The sequence below is a fragment of the Saimiri boliviensis genome, chromosome 10 (genome assembly GCF_048565385.1).
Source record: "Saimiri boliviensis isolate mSaiBol1 chromosome 10, mSaiBol1.pri, whole genome shotgun sequence".
In the NCBI taxonomy this organism is placed as follows: domain Eukaryota; kingdom Metazoa; phylum Chordata; class Mammalia; order Primates; family Cebidae; genus Saimiri; species Saimiri boliviensis.
In genome coordinates this window covers 18,019,517-18,034,685 of record NC_133458.1, presented here as the reverse complement: position 1 = coordinate 18,034,685, position 15,169 = coordinate 18,019,517, and the positions used below count along the sequence as shown (strand labels likewise).

Genomic DNA, 15,169 nt, shown 5'->3' with positions numbered 1-15,169 from the left:
TATGGTAAATGGTTTCCAAAATGAAACTTCAGGTGAGGCTGAGTGTTCTCTGGACAAGGAGAAAGTGACAAAGATCATTTGCTTCACCAAACTTTAGTCAGGCTTGTGAACCTTCTCCTAGATCTAGCTGTGCACTCTGCTGCACAATCTAGTTTTGGCAAAAAACCCTGCTAAGTCAGTTTAGCAAGAACCCACCATCCTGGATATCTGATGACCCTTGATATCTGATTAGGTTCCTCATTCTCCAGGTGATGTCTGATCACCTGGCCCTTTCACTAGCAAGAATCCTGTTAGGTCAGTTTAGGCAGAACCTCCCTTACTCCTAATGTTTCCTCTTAGTAACTTCCCATCCACTGACGCCCCCAGCCTCGCCTTGGCTATAAATTTTCACTTGCCCATGCTGTATGGAGTTGAGTCCAATCTCTCTTGCTCACTGCAAAATTCTGTTGCATCCATCCCTATACTATTGCCACGAGTTTAAACCAAGTCTTCCTTACTATGATTTAAGAAGTATTAGTGACTACATTTTTTTTTTTTTTTTTTTGTAATTAACAAAAGGGACTGAAGCTCTCACGGCATTGAAATGCAGTGATTCCAAGCACCTACCCCTAGGGCGCCGGCAGCACTGCTTCTAGGCTGAGGCAAGAGGCAGGGCTAGCAAGTGCACAGAGCCCGGAGTGAGTGCTTCCTGCAAACCCTAGGCCAGTCCATGTGGTACGGGGTGTTTTGCTGGCACTGCAGGAAGAGGAGTGCCTCATGTCCCATGCAACTGTCCCATGTTCAGAGTGCTGCTGATACTCCCTAATCCTAAACTGCATTTCTTTAGCACTCACACCTCCCAGGATTTTTCTTCCCTAGGGTGGCTCTCACCACCTACCTCACCGATGACTGGTGCTGCTTACTCTTCCGGGAGGAGGTGGTGCTGGTTGGCTGCTGCCGCATCACGTGGGCCACACCCACGTTTAAGGGCTGGGCTGCTGGAAGGGTCACATGACCGGTCAATAGCGCAGGCTGCTGCATGATGGGATTGTAATGGCTTCCATGAGCATGCGTGTTCCTGAGAGGGAGCCGAGACAAGGTGCCTTAGAGGTGTTCTAAAAGCAGAGCTCCTCTATAAGTGCAAGCTTCCTCCCCCATGAAACGCTGACTGCACTTGGTTATCTCACTAGCTGGGCAGCTGCTGAAGGGATGAGCCTGGCTAGGCGTGCTCATTAGGTGGGTTTCCTGGGTGCGGAAAAATTGAAGCGCGGTGCTTAAGCAGCAGGAAAAACACATCTGACTTGTCAGTGAGAAAGAGGGCTTTCAAGCAGGAAGAATGCTGTGTGCCAGCTCCGAGTTTTTAAGTTCTAGGGACGAGAGATAAATATTCCCTCCAACTTTTTAAAGTCCCTGAGCGCCAAGATGGTTATGCTGGACGATATTCTAAATGGCTCATGCCGGTAATCCCAGCACTCTGGGAGGCTGAGGTGGGCGGACAGCTTGAGCTCAGGAGTTTGAGACCAGTCTGGGCAACACAGCAAAACCCCATTTCTACCAGAAATACAAAAAATTAGCCGGTTGTAGTGGTGTGCTCCTATGGGCCCAGCTACTCGGGAGGCTGAGATGGGTGGATCACTTGAGCCTGGGAGACGGAGGTTGCAGTGAGCCAAGATCGTGCCACTGCACTCTAGCCTGGGCGACAGAGCGAGACCCTGTCTCAAGTAAAATCAAAAAAGTTTCACCTTAATTTTATTTAAAAAAAAAAAAAGTTTTAAATGAAGTAAAAGGGGAATTTTCAAAGTGTCTTCAATGGGTTATTTTATTCCACTCTGTGATGTAGGCAGGATGTCTTAGCAATACCATTTTATCAATGAAGAAAATGTACTTTATGTGAAAAACAAACTTTGAAGCCTGGGAACCATATGTTTCTGGTGTGAGGAAGTGTTAATGTTCTTTTGAATTCCCTCAGTGGCTAGAACAATGCTCAGGCATGTAGCAGCTGATCAATTAATTACACGCTTGTTGAATGAACAATTAGATTAACTGAAGGTTGACTAGACAAGTATAAAGTTGGTATTAAATCAAAATTAATAACAGTCATGATAGAAATACTGGCAGCCCTCATCCTAAAAATGGGTTACGTTTGAAAATTCTTATAATCTGAGTTGTATGAAGCTCTAAGCCTTTTTTTCCCACAGAAATGTTAAAGGTGGTGACTGACTCAGAGATTTGCCCATAAGAACCCATTGAACACATAATAAAATTAAAAGCTAAAGGATAATTCATTTGAATTTTAAAAAACTATAAGATCCTATTGTTGCAACATGGGGAAAAGGATGAATAGAAAAAAAAAGTACATGAACACATTTGTAGGGATTCTCATAGCGTCTTTTGGGTATTTACATGGACTTTAGAAACTGATATTAGGGCTTTTTTTTTTGGAGACAGAGTCTTGCTCTGTTGCCCAGGCTAGAGTGCAGTAGCATGATCTCGGCTCACTGCAACCTCCACCTCCCTGGTTCAAGCGATTCTCCTTCCTCAGCCTCCTGAGTAACTGGGATTACAGGCACATACTGTCATGCCTGGCTAATTTTTATATTTTTAGTGGAGACAGGCTTTTGCCATGTTGTCCAGGCTGGTCTCGAACTCCTGACCTCAGGTGATCCTCCTGCCTCGGCTTCCCAAAGTGTTGGGATTAGAGACGTGAGCCAATGCATCCAGCCAAGAAACTGATACTATGGCTTCTTTCTTTTGTTACAGCTCTTTCTCCTATAGACAGGTGGCATTCTGTCTCCTTTGAGTCCAACCCAGCACTGGTACTTCTGTTTTTTAGCCACAATTATGGATATTCTTTGGCTCATACATGAAATGGAGAGAGACCAGGAAGAGAGTATGCTGGCTTTAGATGTCTTCTGTGGTCACTAGGTAAGAGATGTCAAAAAGGAAGGAGGGAGGAAGAATAAGAAAATATGTAGAAATTAGCGTTTATGTATTTCTGAGTGTATATGTATTTCTGAAATTAGATGAGCTATAAATGCTGAAAGACAAAGGGGAAAAAAAAAAAGGAACATGTCATGTGTGTGGTCTTTTAGGGAGAAAGGGGTGAGGAAAAAAACCCAGCTGGTCAGACAGCTTTCCACTTGGCTGCTCCTAATGAGCTGGAGGAGGAAAGGCGATCTTGCTGAGCATGGGCTGAAGTGATAAGAGGGAAGGGAAGATGACAGATTTATTTAATGCCTGTCATGTACCAGGCACTGCGATGGTACATGTTAAACATAGGCCAAGCGCCTTGTATTTTATCTTAATTTAAACCTCCCAACAATCCTATGAAGTAGGCATTACTGTCCCCACTTTATTGAAGAAGAAACTGAGGTGCATAAAGGTTAACTGGCCCCAGGTCATGCAGAGTTGGGACTGAACCCAGCACCACCTGGTTTGGAGAAACTGCTTCCAGTGAATGGGGGTGGCATGAGGGTATTGCCAGTGGGGAGTGAGTGGGACCCTGGGAAAGGGCCCGGCTACTGTGTACTGGGCGGAAAATTAAGTGGAGGAATGGAGGAAGCTGCGGTAGGGGTCTGACTGGGGCTTTATATCACCACCTTTCTACTTTTTCCCTGAGAGATCTTAATTTATCATAACCTCGTAGGTCAGAATAAGAACTGTGGGAGGCTCCCTGGGTGATACGGAGACTGTCAGGGAGTTGAGGGGAATTCCCTGCCCTGATATTCGTGCAGAATGAGAGATAACCCAAAAGGGCCATGAGGAGCTGGGGACAACTTGCAGGGTTGCCATCTGGCTGTGCACTGGTAGAGGGGACCAGTATGGTGGCGTTGGGGGGAGGTACAAGGACATCAAGCCATAAAAATAACAGAGGAGTGCATCTGTGGGGAAGTCATGAGTTGGGAGGGTGGAGCTCTGGAAGCAGATGCTGGGGGTACGGTGTGCTGGCAGGCATCGGGTGGATGCCTCTGGGGTGTATGGGAAGTAGACTCGGATATATAAGATATGACTATTAGCTGAAGAGCACACTCTGCAAACACGCCAGGGTTTACCCTTCCAAATAAACCCCATTCTGTCAAGCCTTCCCATGGGAGGTCGGATAGATTCCAGAGTACCCCCGTCACGGACATCTTCAGAACACTTTCTAGAATTGCTTGGGGCTTTGGGGACCCTCTTCTGCATTCTTTCACTGGTGACAGACTTTGTTTTCTGAAAGTGGAATTTGATTTGGAGAAACTACCAAACATCATCCAGAACCCAGTCTGGTGACTTGCACTGATGATTAAATGACATAACTGAATTTGGGGTGGCAATGACAACTGAGCATAAGTTAATGAAGCAGATTTTCTCGTCTCCTGGTCTATTATTTAAAAATTGCTTCTTGTCACATTGCACTCATAGTCCACACAATATTTTTTTAAAGCTTTAAAAACCTCTCTACAAGGAATTCAAGTACAGGCCAGCCTGGCAGCCCTGAGTTGACAGTGGCCACGTTTCCCATCCCAGACACATTCACTCACCCTAGAGGGGTTTCCTACTTACCTCCAGTCCGCCAACTGCTGGGTGCCGGCCATGGTCTCGGGAATCACGGTGGCATGCTGCACTGATGTGTGGGTGGCCACTCCAGTAAGCTGCTGCCATGCTGGGGGAAGCAGGATCTGCTGGGTCCCACTTGGCCAAGCCTGCTGTAGAACAGAGGACATGTGCAATGACCATGTTTGCTAACCATATAATTAATTTGCATGAATCCGGCACTTATTCTGTGCCTGGGGTTGTGCTAGACCTTCTTATGGGTGTGAGAGTGGGAGGCTGGTCTCTGGCCTCAAAAACTAAAGTAAAGGGGAGATAAAAAAATGAACATATATGAACTAAGTAGAAGATAATTAAGTACAGGGACACAGTTGTATGGAAGGGATTCATTCATGTTGAAGAATGACTTCTTTGTAAGTTTGCTCTAATGAGGGATGTTTGAAGTTTCTGAAAGTTCATTTAATTGTTCTGTCTCACAACTATGAACAGGGGATTGGGGTAGTTGAGTTGGGCTAGCTGAGGATGACTGCTTGCCCTCAAGGAGCTTTCTGCCTAGTATCCTTTATTTAACATTTTACCTTTGGTTTATCAATTCGATTCTAAGTTCCAGCTTGTGTTATCTTTGGAATCAAAGTTTACGCAATTCGAAGATCACTGAATATCTGGAACCTACATCTGAGAGCAAGCAAGTATGAAGTAAAATTCTTAGCTGTGACGATAGCTTAAGTGACAATTACTTCGATTCCTCAAAGCAAAAATGAGAGGTGGAAGTCACTGCTTGAATCTAATTTTTCTAAGAAATCTAAAATGAACTTTCGTGATTCCTCCTTAATAGATTCACTGGTGTGTGTGTGTGTGTGTGTGTGTGTGTGTTTTGTTGGTTTTAAGCTCTCTTTATCCATGATCACTATCCTGCTTGTTTTTGGTTATTAAATGATTCAGACTGAATGCCACTGTCTAAAGCTGGACACTTAAAGGGTAGCCACTAAAGTAAAATACCTTTTGGACAGATCAAGTATTTAATGATTTGCTGTCTTAGCTCTCTCTCTTTCTATCAGAGTGGATGTGCCTAACATTGCGTAATTTACCCTGTGCAGTGCTTCACAAACTGTACATGTGCTCAATGTGTTTTATATGTACAAATAAGCACTTCTGAAAATGGATTACAGATTTGAGTCATGGTTTAAAAAACATTGATGCTTAGAAAAATGATATAATCACATTTGAGAGCTGAGTGGACCGGTTTACCTGTTCCAATATTTCATGGTGCACATGAGGCCCAGTGAGATCGCTTATATGTTTCTGATGCTGTTTGTTTGCTTTTGATGTAGGCAGAAAGCTCAGGGACCACATATCATACCATCAGTGCTTAATATCTGTTGATAAAATGAAAGAAGCAACTCCACCAAGGCTAGCAACTACAGTTAATTGTATTTTGGGTTTACTTAATTAATAGAAAGCAGAAAAATAATTTAATTGATTCAAAGAGTTGCAAATTCCAAATATTAAATGAGTAACAATTTCATTTGCAGTAAGGTTTCTAATGACTTAGTCAGTTGGAACTCATTTCAGATCTCATGAAAAACATTAGTTTTAACTAATGTCATTAAAAAAAATCTTGATATTAAGCTAAGGTTATCATTTTTTTCTATTTCCCTGAAGCGGATATTAACATTTTACCTCAAAGAGATGGTGTAGAAAGACTATTTTTGACTTACTTCACTGATTGATATGCTTGGCTCATTTGCAACAATACTTTGTCAGACATTTTTATAATTTATTACTACTACCAAGAATGGAGTGAACATTTCTTAATGCATATTCTTTGCCAAGCACAGAGTTAAGTCATAAATGGGTTTCTGACTACTACTTTTTTTCTGACTTCTTAACACCAGTTCTATGAGGTAGGGACTGTTATTTTCTTCTATTTTTTCAGATGAATAAATTGAGACACAGAAGTTAAATATTAATAAATTTCCCAGAAATATGATAAATTAAACATACACGTTTATTGCCTTCTCTACACTCAACTAAAATGATAGTAAAGGAATAAAAATATACAGATTCATAAGGGCAAAGAAAGTAGGGGAGAGGCAATTACCATTAATAAAATTTTAGAAGCTGAAAAACTGATAGATAACTAGATGAATTAACAGACTGAAGGAATCTAAGGTCAAGTCTTCATTTCCACTTAGTTCCCAGATCCTTGGTGTGCATGCTTATACCACGCCTCACCCCAACAAAGCAGGAGCCTAGAGGATTCTCTCGAGGGGAAATGATTAGTCTGAGAGAAAAGAACTGCAGATATGACATCTAAGGATCAGGAGATCTGCCAATGAAAGTGCTGGACTTGCCTCTTTTCAGCCTATAGAGAACCCCACATTCAATAGTCTCTCCTCTACCCACCAGATTTCCAATTTGTATTTTAGTGCTTCAGTCTTAAATAGGAATGAACAGCTAATGAACACTACACAGTAAAGGAAGCTTCTGACCTGAAAGAAAATAAAATAAGCAAACAAAAGAAAGAAGAAACAAAAGTAGTGTGGGAATCAGAAGAAAATTTTCTAAAATCTATAACTGATGCCTTTGCAGAGTTAAAAAATATATCCATGAAACAAGATCATGTAAAGAATCAATATATTAAGAGAACACACTCTTTTTTTGGTGGGGAGGGGACAGAGAACAAACTCTTAGAAATGAGAACTATGACAACAGAAATTAACCATTCAAAAGAAGATTTTTTAAAAGTTTAAGAAATCTCTTAGAAAGTAGTAAAGACAGAGAATATATAGGAAATAGAGGAAAAAAGATAAGAAAATTAGAAGATCAATTTAGAAGTACCAATACCCAATTAATAAGAATTCTGCAAAGGAGGAACAGAGAAAATGGAGGGGAAGAAATTATCAAAGGAAAAAAAAACCCAGATTAAAAGGGCAAATAGGGTGTTCGGGACAATGTAAGAAAAAAGACCCATAAGAAGGCATGTACATGTAGTCATGAAATGTGAGTCCACTGTGGATGAGGAGAAAGTCTTAAAAGCTTTCAGAGAGAAAGCATAACATACTGAGATCAGTATGCTCAAATACATCAACACATTAAACATAGAAAGCTTTTATAGCTCTGGAAGGGTTTGGGACTGTATAATAAGATATATAGAAAACAAACCCAGTGGGAAAAAATGAGGCAATCATTAACTCCAGGAAAAACAAAAAGTTGTGTAAGAAAGAAAACATAATCACGGTATATTATAAGGTTCAACTGAGAATAATGTTATATAATATCGATAATTATGTACATATTACAAAGGATTTGAATAAAAATTATATGGGAGGAATAGGAGAAAGGAAGAGTGTGTGAGAGGAGGAACAGGAGAGAAACTGTGTGTGTGTTATGGTGATGGCAGTGGGCTAGAAAGCTAAATCTTCATCTTCCATAATAGGAATTCAATGGATAATACCTAAAATGGAAAAAAAAATAATAAAAAGCAGTCTAGGCATGTTATTTAGAAACACAGAATTAAAGAACAGATTAAACAGTTAAGTTAAAAATTATTGTTATGGGCAGGGCACAGTGGCTCATAGCTGTAATCCCAGCACTTTAGAAGGCCAAGGCAGGCAGATCACTTGATGCCAGCAGTTCAAGACCAGCCTGGCCAACATGGTGAAATCTTGTCTCTACTAAAAATACAAAAGAATTAGCTAGGCATGGTAGCACATGCCTGTAATCCCAGCTACTTGGGAGGCTGAGGCATGAGAATTGCTTGAACCCAAGAGGCAGAGGTTCCAGTGAGCTGAGATTGCACCACTGCACTCCAGCCTGGGTGGCAGAGCAAGACTCTGTCTCAAAAAAAAAAAAAAAAAATATATATATATATATATATATATATATATATATACACACACACACACACACATACATATATGTATATATATATATACATAGTTATGTGGAGTAGACATTAAGAATGGGATAGAGCAAAGGACTATAATTTTCCTATAAATTTATGGTATTATTTAACTTTTAAAAATTACGTACATCTGGCCGGGCATAGTGGCTCACACTTGTAATCTCAGCACTTTGGGAGGCCGAGGCGGTTGGATCACAGATTTGAGACCAGCCTGACCAACATAATGAAACCCCATCTCTACTAAAAAATACAAAAGTTAGCCAGGCATGGTGGCATGTGCCTGTAATACCAGCTACTTGGGAGGCTGAAGCAGGAGAATCGCTTGAACCCAGGAGGCAGAGGTTGCAGTGAGCCGAGATTGCATCACTGTGCTCCAGCCTGGGCAACAGAGCAAGACTCCCATCTCAAAAAAAAAAAAAAAAAAAAAAAAAAAAGTACATGTATTACTCTGAAAAGGAATTAAATTTAAATTTCAAAAATAACTTCTCCAAAGCCATACAGCCAGTACATGGTGAGGCAGGCATCTGAATGTGGGCAATCTAATCCCAGTGCCTATGCTTTCAGCCAACATACTACCTCTCCTTGTGTTAATTATACACAAAAATAATGCCCCTTGTTGAGGATCAGGCCTTGGTGGTAACTGCATAAAGGTGGCACGAATGAGTCTTCCTTATTCTCTAACAAAATCAGGTGCCAGTCAAGAGAGAAGCACATAGCAGGACAACAGCTGGAAAGACTGGTTGCTGAAAATGTTTTCAGAGGAGTTTTGAGTGACAAACGTTCAAGTTTCATATTTTGGACACTTTAAAGAGTTCAAGCCAACAATTTGCTTTTAGGGAAACATTTAAAGGTTCAGTTGGTCAAATATGAGCCCAAGAAATAAAATAAATAAGTAAAAAATAAAGAGGTGAAGGTGATATGATTTGATTGGCTATAGAATGCAAAACACTTCTTCATGGAAGGGTGCAGTCTACAGTGATCTGGCATTTCTGAATTTCTTCTCTAGCCCTGCTACTCAAGGGAGATTTTAGATCCTGCCATTTGACAAGTGAGATAAATTCAATACTGTCTCAATCAAGAACTATGCCTCCCATCTCTCCACCATTACCTACTCATTCATAATTTCTGTTGGTGGCCAAGATGCTAGCTGTAGCGTGGGGCTTGGGAGGATGGAGATGACAGCTCCTTTTAGGCAGTACCAAAAAAGCTTTTGTTGTAAGGTGATCCATAAGGATCACTCCCATATCACTGACACAAGAAGTATGGTTACCGTTTCCACCTGCCATCGCACATCCTCTGGGTACCCCAGAGAGGCTCGTTTTCCTGAAAGTTTTATGTGATGCTGCTGGGAGATGGGGAGGAAAAGGGCAATGAAAATGAAATTAACATGAGGAGTGGATTCAAAGATTCCATGTCTAAATGTTCACAGGTAAAATCCTTTAAAAGATTTTCAATATTTAGAGAAAAAAGAATAATGTCAACTTTTTGAATACATTTAAGTCAAATAATAGTATTTGGAATGCCTCTGCCCGGTGCCTAGAAATTTAACCATAGAAAAATGAAGGCTTCAGTTTAAATGCTTAATTACTGCTTTTTTATAGCCACCATAAGACTTTTATAAATTAACTTATTTTCTTCCTTTGAAGGGAACATTTAAAAACATCTAGGAGAGAGCCCATCTCAACAGGCTAACATGTTGGCATAGATTAAGTGACAAATGGAGAGAAAAATAAAAAGCAACTGACAAAAAGACACAACACAATACTGGATAGGACAGGATTTCTTTCACTTAATATATCTTAGAAATCTCTGCATGTCAAGACACACAGGTCTACCATGTCCTTTTAATGGCTACATGGTGTTCCATTTTACATGTATATCAACTTATTTAACCAATCCCCTACTGATGAACATTCAAGTTTCTTCCAACAATCCCTGTTATAAATACAGTAGCAATTAAAATCCTTACACATATATTTTTTGTTCACTTTCCTAATTACAGCTTTAGGATAAATCTACTTGGAGATTTACAACACTCTAGGGACCCTCTTTCAAGTAAGCAAAAGGTAAAGCTCTCCCTTGCTACGATTAAAGGACTGAAACAAATTCTGACTGCCGAACCTACTGGTTCCACCAAACTTAACAATGAAGAATGCCTGTGTTAGCTAATAAGAGATGCTAATTATTTCTTTCAGAGACGGTTCCTGGCTTACTAGGGTTAAGTGTGCAAACAAAAAAGATCTGTAATTATCCTTTAAAAGTACACGTGAGTTTTGTAGATTTGGACTCACAAAGGCAGAGCATTGGGAGACTGGTGTGGAGTTTTGCCACTCATGTAATGTATGAACAAGCTTTTTTGCCCCTGGACTGAGCTGTAGTTCTTCTTCTGATCTATGTTGGTCTTTTCTGAACTCCCTACTACTGAACTATGCAAATAAAAGGAAGCTCCAAGGACCCACTGGTGAGAGAGGAAGGAAGAGAAGGCCTTTTTTAAATACAAAAGGTTCTCTGTTTACAAACTTTCAATAAGACGAAACTTTGTGTGCCACCAGTGACTGGCGTTAGTGGTCAATTGCACAGTGTCATTTTGGACATAAGAACAAAGAGATGAAGAGTTTAATATAAACTTAAAAAACTTAAACTTCCGGAAAACAGAACAGATAATAATATAACCACATCAGATCCATCTGGTTCTATTTTTATTTAACAAAGTTGTGAGTTTTTTTTTTTTTAATTTGCCATGGATCCACAGGTTAAAGGTCATGTAACCTGAGCATGCCCAGATGAGCCAGGTATGTAACCACAGGCAGAACCTAAGTGCCTGGACTGAGGTGAGTAGGTGGAATTTAGAAATGGATACCACATGGCAGGATCCATGTTCCAATCAGATCGAGCTCTGGCATCACCCCATGGCAGGATCCAGTCAGATCATGCCTCTTGCATCAATTCATTGCAGGATCCAATCTGATCATGCCTCATTACCCTATGCTTATAAAACCTGACCCAGCCCTTCTCTCAGAGAGACACTGCTTTGAGAACTATCTCTGGTGTTCTCCTTACTTGTTACAAGTAATAAAATCCCCTTGCTAATTCCTCCTTGGTTTTGTGGTTACTGGGTTGGTACCTGTCACGTGACCAAAGCTGCTCATGTGGGTAATAACAATAAGAAGATATTTTATGAGCCTGGTGTAACCTTGTACTCAAATCAGATAAGGATTTTATAAGAAAGGGAAATTATATGCCATTTTTCACTTATGAACATAGATATAAAAATACTAACTACACTATTTACAAACTGAATCCAATATTAAAAAGCATACCATATCAAGCACATGAGCAAATGGAGTTTATCTCATAAATAAAAGGATGGTTTAATATTAAAAAAAATATTAACATAACTTGTCCATTAGTAGATTAAGGAACAAAAAGCATGAGTATCTTAATAGATACAGAAAGAACATTTGACATAATTCAATATTCATTACAAAACTTAAACATGATAAAGTGTTTCTATTATTTATTTTTTTTTTTTAGAGACAGGGTCTCACCCTTTTGCCCACCCTAGAGTGCAATGACATGATCATAGCTCACTGCAGCTTCAAACTCATGGGCTCAAGTGATCCTTCTGCCTCAGCCTTTTGTGTAGCTGGGACTATAGGCATGTGCTACCATGCCCGGCTAATTTTAAAATTTTTTTGTAGAGACAGGGTCTCATTATGTTGCCCAGACTGGCCTTGGACTCCTGGGCTGAAGTGATCCTCTTACCTCAGCCTCCTGAGTAGTAGCTGGGACTATAGGCCTGGGCCTACAGGTGTGCACAACTACACCCATTACAGAGAGTTATACCATGTTCATGGATGAAAATGACTTCTATGTTTAAAGATGTCAGTTTTTCCTGAAGTAAATATAAATTCAATGTATATCCAACAAATACAGGTTTTTTGGTTTCTGAAACTAAAATTTTTATGAAAGAGTGATGTTAAAATTCATATGGAAATGTGAAGGGACAAGGACAAGGAAAATTTGGAGAACTGTATGGGAACAGGGCTTCCCTACTAGAAACCAAGACAGAGTAAAGTTACAATGGTTAAGACAACAGGATATTAGAGAAGCCCATGGAATAGAAGAGAGTGAAGAACAAACCTATGCAATTTGATGACATAAAAATTAAATTTTTAATTTTTGAAATTAAAAATTAAACAACAACAAAAACAACTTCCACTTAATAAGACAGCACAAATAGTGTACTTGAGAAGAGCCTTTATGAACCTGCCTGATTTAAAAATAAAGTTGCTTCTAAACTAGTAACATTTAGGTCAAGCCACTCAACAGTAGGAATGATTATACAACAGTAGTATAGCATGGTGGTGAAATACAGATGCTGGCATCAGACTTATTGGGTTTGCGTCCTGGTTCTGTTGCCTAATTGTTATGTGACTCTGATGAGCAAGTTATTCTGTGTCAGCGTCCCTGTTTGTCAAATGGAGAAAAATACAGTAGCATTGTGGGGATTAAATCAATAACAACTGTAAAGTGCCTGGCATAATGATGACGTATTTCTTATTAGGGTTTGAGTGTCATTAAGGATTATTACTATTATCATGGCATCACGACTGTTACCTTACGTTTACATAACACTTTACAAATTTTCAACCGTTTTTCATCTCTGCCATCTCATTCTCCCATCAGAGCACCTACATGGATAGATAAGGAAGGTTCCCGCTTACAGTTTCCATGAGGCTGGTTTTTCAACTATAAAATGAGAGGATAATCGCCAAGGATCCTTTTGGCTCTTAAAAATCATTTTTATTTTACAAGAAAGAAATTTCGGGCAAAGAGATATTAACTGACTTGCCCTAGGTCATAGACGAGTTACTAGCAGTTAGGATTAAAACCTAGGTCTCCCAGATTAATTTGCATTTCAAAGATATAATAATAATAATAATTTCCCCAGACTCTCCCTGTATCTAAATTTCTTCTTGGAATTCTAAGCAGATACTTAGGAAGGTAATTCACTTGGGGACCATTTATAATATTACAGATACATTCCAATGACTAGAAGCACCTAACTCATGACTAGGGAGAGAGGGAGTGGAGATATATATCTTTTGTGAACACCATTAACACGGGTAATACCAGTAATAAGAAAGGAGAAAGAATTACCTGGGCAAGCAGACCTGGTTGGATCTGAAGAGGCTGAGCTCCTGGGGCTTGAGTGACAATGGGAACCGCATTTTCCATTCGCACTGAGTAGCCAGCGTGCTTAGAGGGAGAGGCCTGCAAGCCTGTTCCGGACAGGGCGAGGGAGAGAAGGGTTAGCCGAGAGGCTGCGAACAGCTGCACGAAGAGAACCTTCCTAGCCGGCTACACCGTCTTTCAGCTTCTCTCTGCACCGCTCACCGACCAAAAACTAAGTACTGCCTGGTCCTTGGGAAGTTTCCCCTTTAGCTTCTAACGAATCAAAAAGCAAAACTCCTCTCGAAACCTTGAATGTTTTCAAAGGCTAGAAGATTAAATGAAGGAGGCTATAAGGTCAAAAGTAGGACAGTTAATGCTGATAGATTACAATAGGAAAACAAGGGCTTCTAACCAACGAGAGGGACCTGTGGATGTCGAAATAAGGGGTGTCGGGGAGAGATGTATGAACCTGTTGGGAACTGCATCGACTATAACCGCACGGTTTTCACCATGAGGCCTGCAAAAATAAATTCTTAAGCTTTCTGGGTAAATTGTAACAAAGTACATAGTCTAGCTTCTTAGAGTCTACAGGAGATGAGTGCTGGGGTCACAGCCAAAGAATCGTTTTGAGGAGGGGTCCCAGGAAAGTACTTTTCAGACTGATTGATATTCTTCACGGGAGCTGGGACTGCTGGCTGTCGGAGATTGGCAGTTTTCTATAGATAACCCACACAGAGGATATTTCATGCGAGGAAAAGCAAGAGCTGACATCAGCATAACAACGAAAGCACAAACAATGTCCTTCTTTGCAGACAGCTGGCCGAGGACACAGTCCCTGGCAGGTGTGAGAGTCACAATGAATTGACTTGGTGCTGAGGCATAAGCCCTTTGTTTCTAGCTTGGCCACAACAGGAAGGAGCCCTCAAGTACAGTGACACCAGCACTCTCACTGGGAGAAATGAGGCAGGCCTTGCTCCATGAAAATGAGTGTGACAGAAAACTGCAGGTGCCAGAGCCCCAGAGGGTGTCCTGTAAGAAGCAGGTGAGAGGCTGCGGCTGCTCAACCTTACCTTGGAAGCCGGGTGGACACACGATGAGAGCTTGCTGGAATGGGTCAGGCCGGGCACAAATCTGGGCTGTTCCCGTCTGCAGGGGCATGCTCCGCTGGGCCACTGCAGCCATGGATGCTGCTGAGGGCTGGTAGAGTGTAGATGGGTAGTTTAGTATGGAGACTTCGGGATTGGCTAAGGAAATAGTGGCACTGGTAGAGGAGGGAGCCTAAAGGAGTGATGGGGATTAAACAAAAATAAACAAAAATAAAAAATGAGGGAGGTGATATGTTGGGAGACACGAATCTAAATCAAATAAATGATCTCAAAGAAGAACAAACAAACAAAAAGTGAGAGCAAAAAGGCAAAAGCAGAGAGGAGTGGAAATACGGTTGCAAGTCGCAGGGAAAAGCAGGCCCCTGAAGGCATGGGAGACAGTCACCTTGGTGTTCATGTGCAGACCTGCTCCTGACATTTGTGGGGCCCGGGCCAGGGGACACACGGACGCCTACTACCCTATGTCTAA

The 15,169-nt window shown here is 40.9% G+C and overlaps 1 protein-coding gene across 9 annotated transcripts in view; it reads right to left on the bottom strand.

The window, feature by feature from the left end:
* HIPK2 (homeodomain interacting protein kinase 2) overlaps positions 1-15,169 on the bottom strand; it is a 217,894-nt gene that overhangs the window by 36,868 nt on the left and 165,857 nt on the right. For 3 of the 9 annotated variants that reach the window (XM_039472635.2, XM_039472633.2, XM_074379004.1), the window contains 4 exons: positions 14,665-14,872; positions 13,580-13,701; positions 4,522-4,664; positions 878-1,057 (listed from right to left, as the gene is read on the bottom strand). In XM_039472635.2, coding sequence (XP_039328569.1) covers positions 878-1,057; positions 4,522-4,664; positions 13,580-13,701; positions 14,665-14,872 — 653 coding nt within the window. The remainder of the gene's footprint in view (positions 1-877; positions 1,058-4,521; positions 4,665-13,579; positions 13,702-14,664; positions 14,873-15,169) is intronic. The other 6 variants (XM_039472638.2, XM_039472636.2, XM_039472634.2 and 3 more) reach the window with 3 other exon arrangements.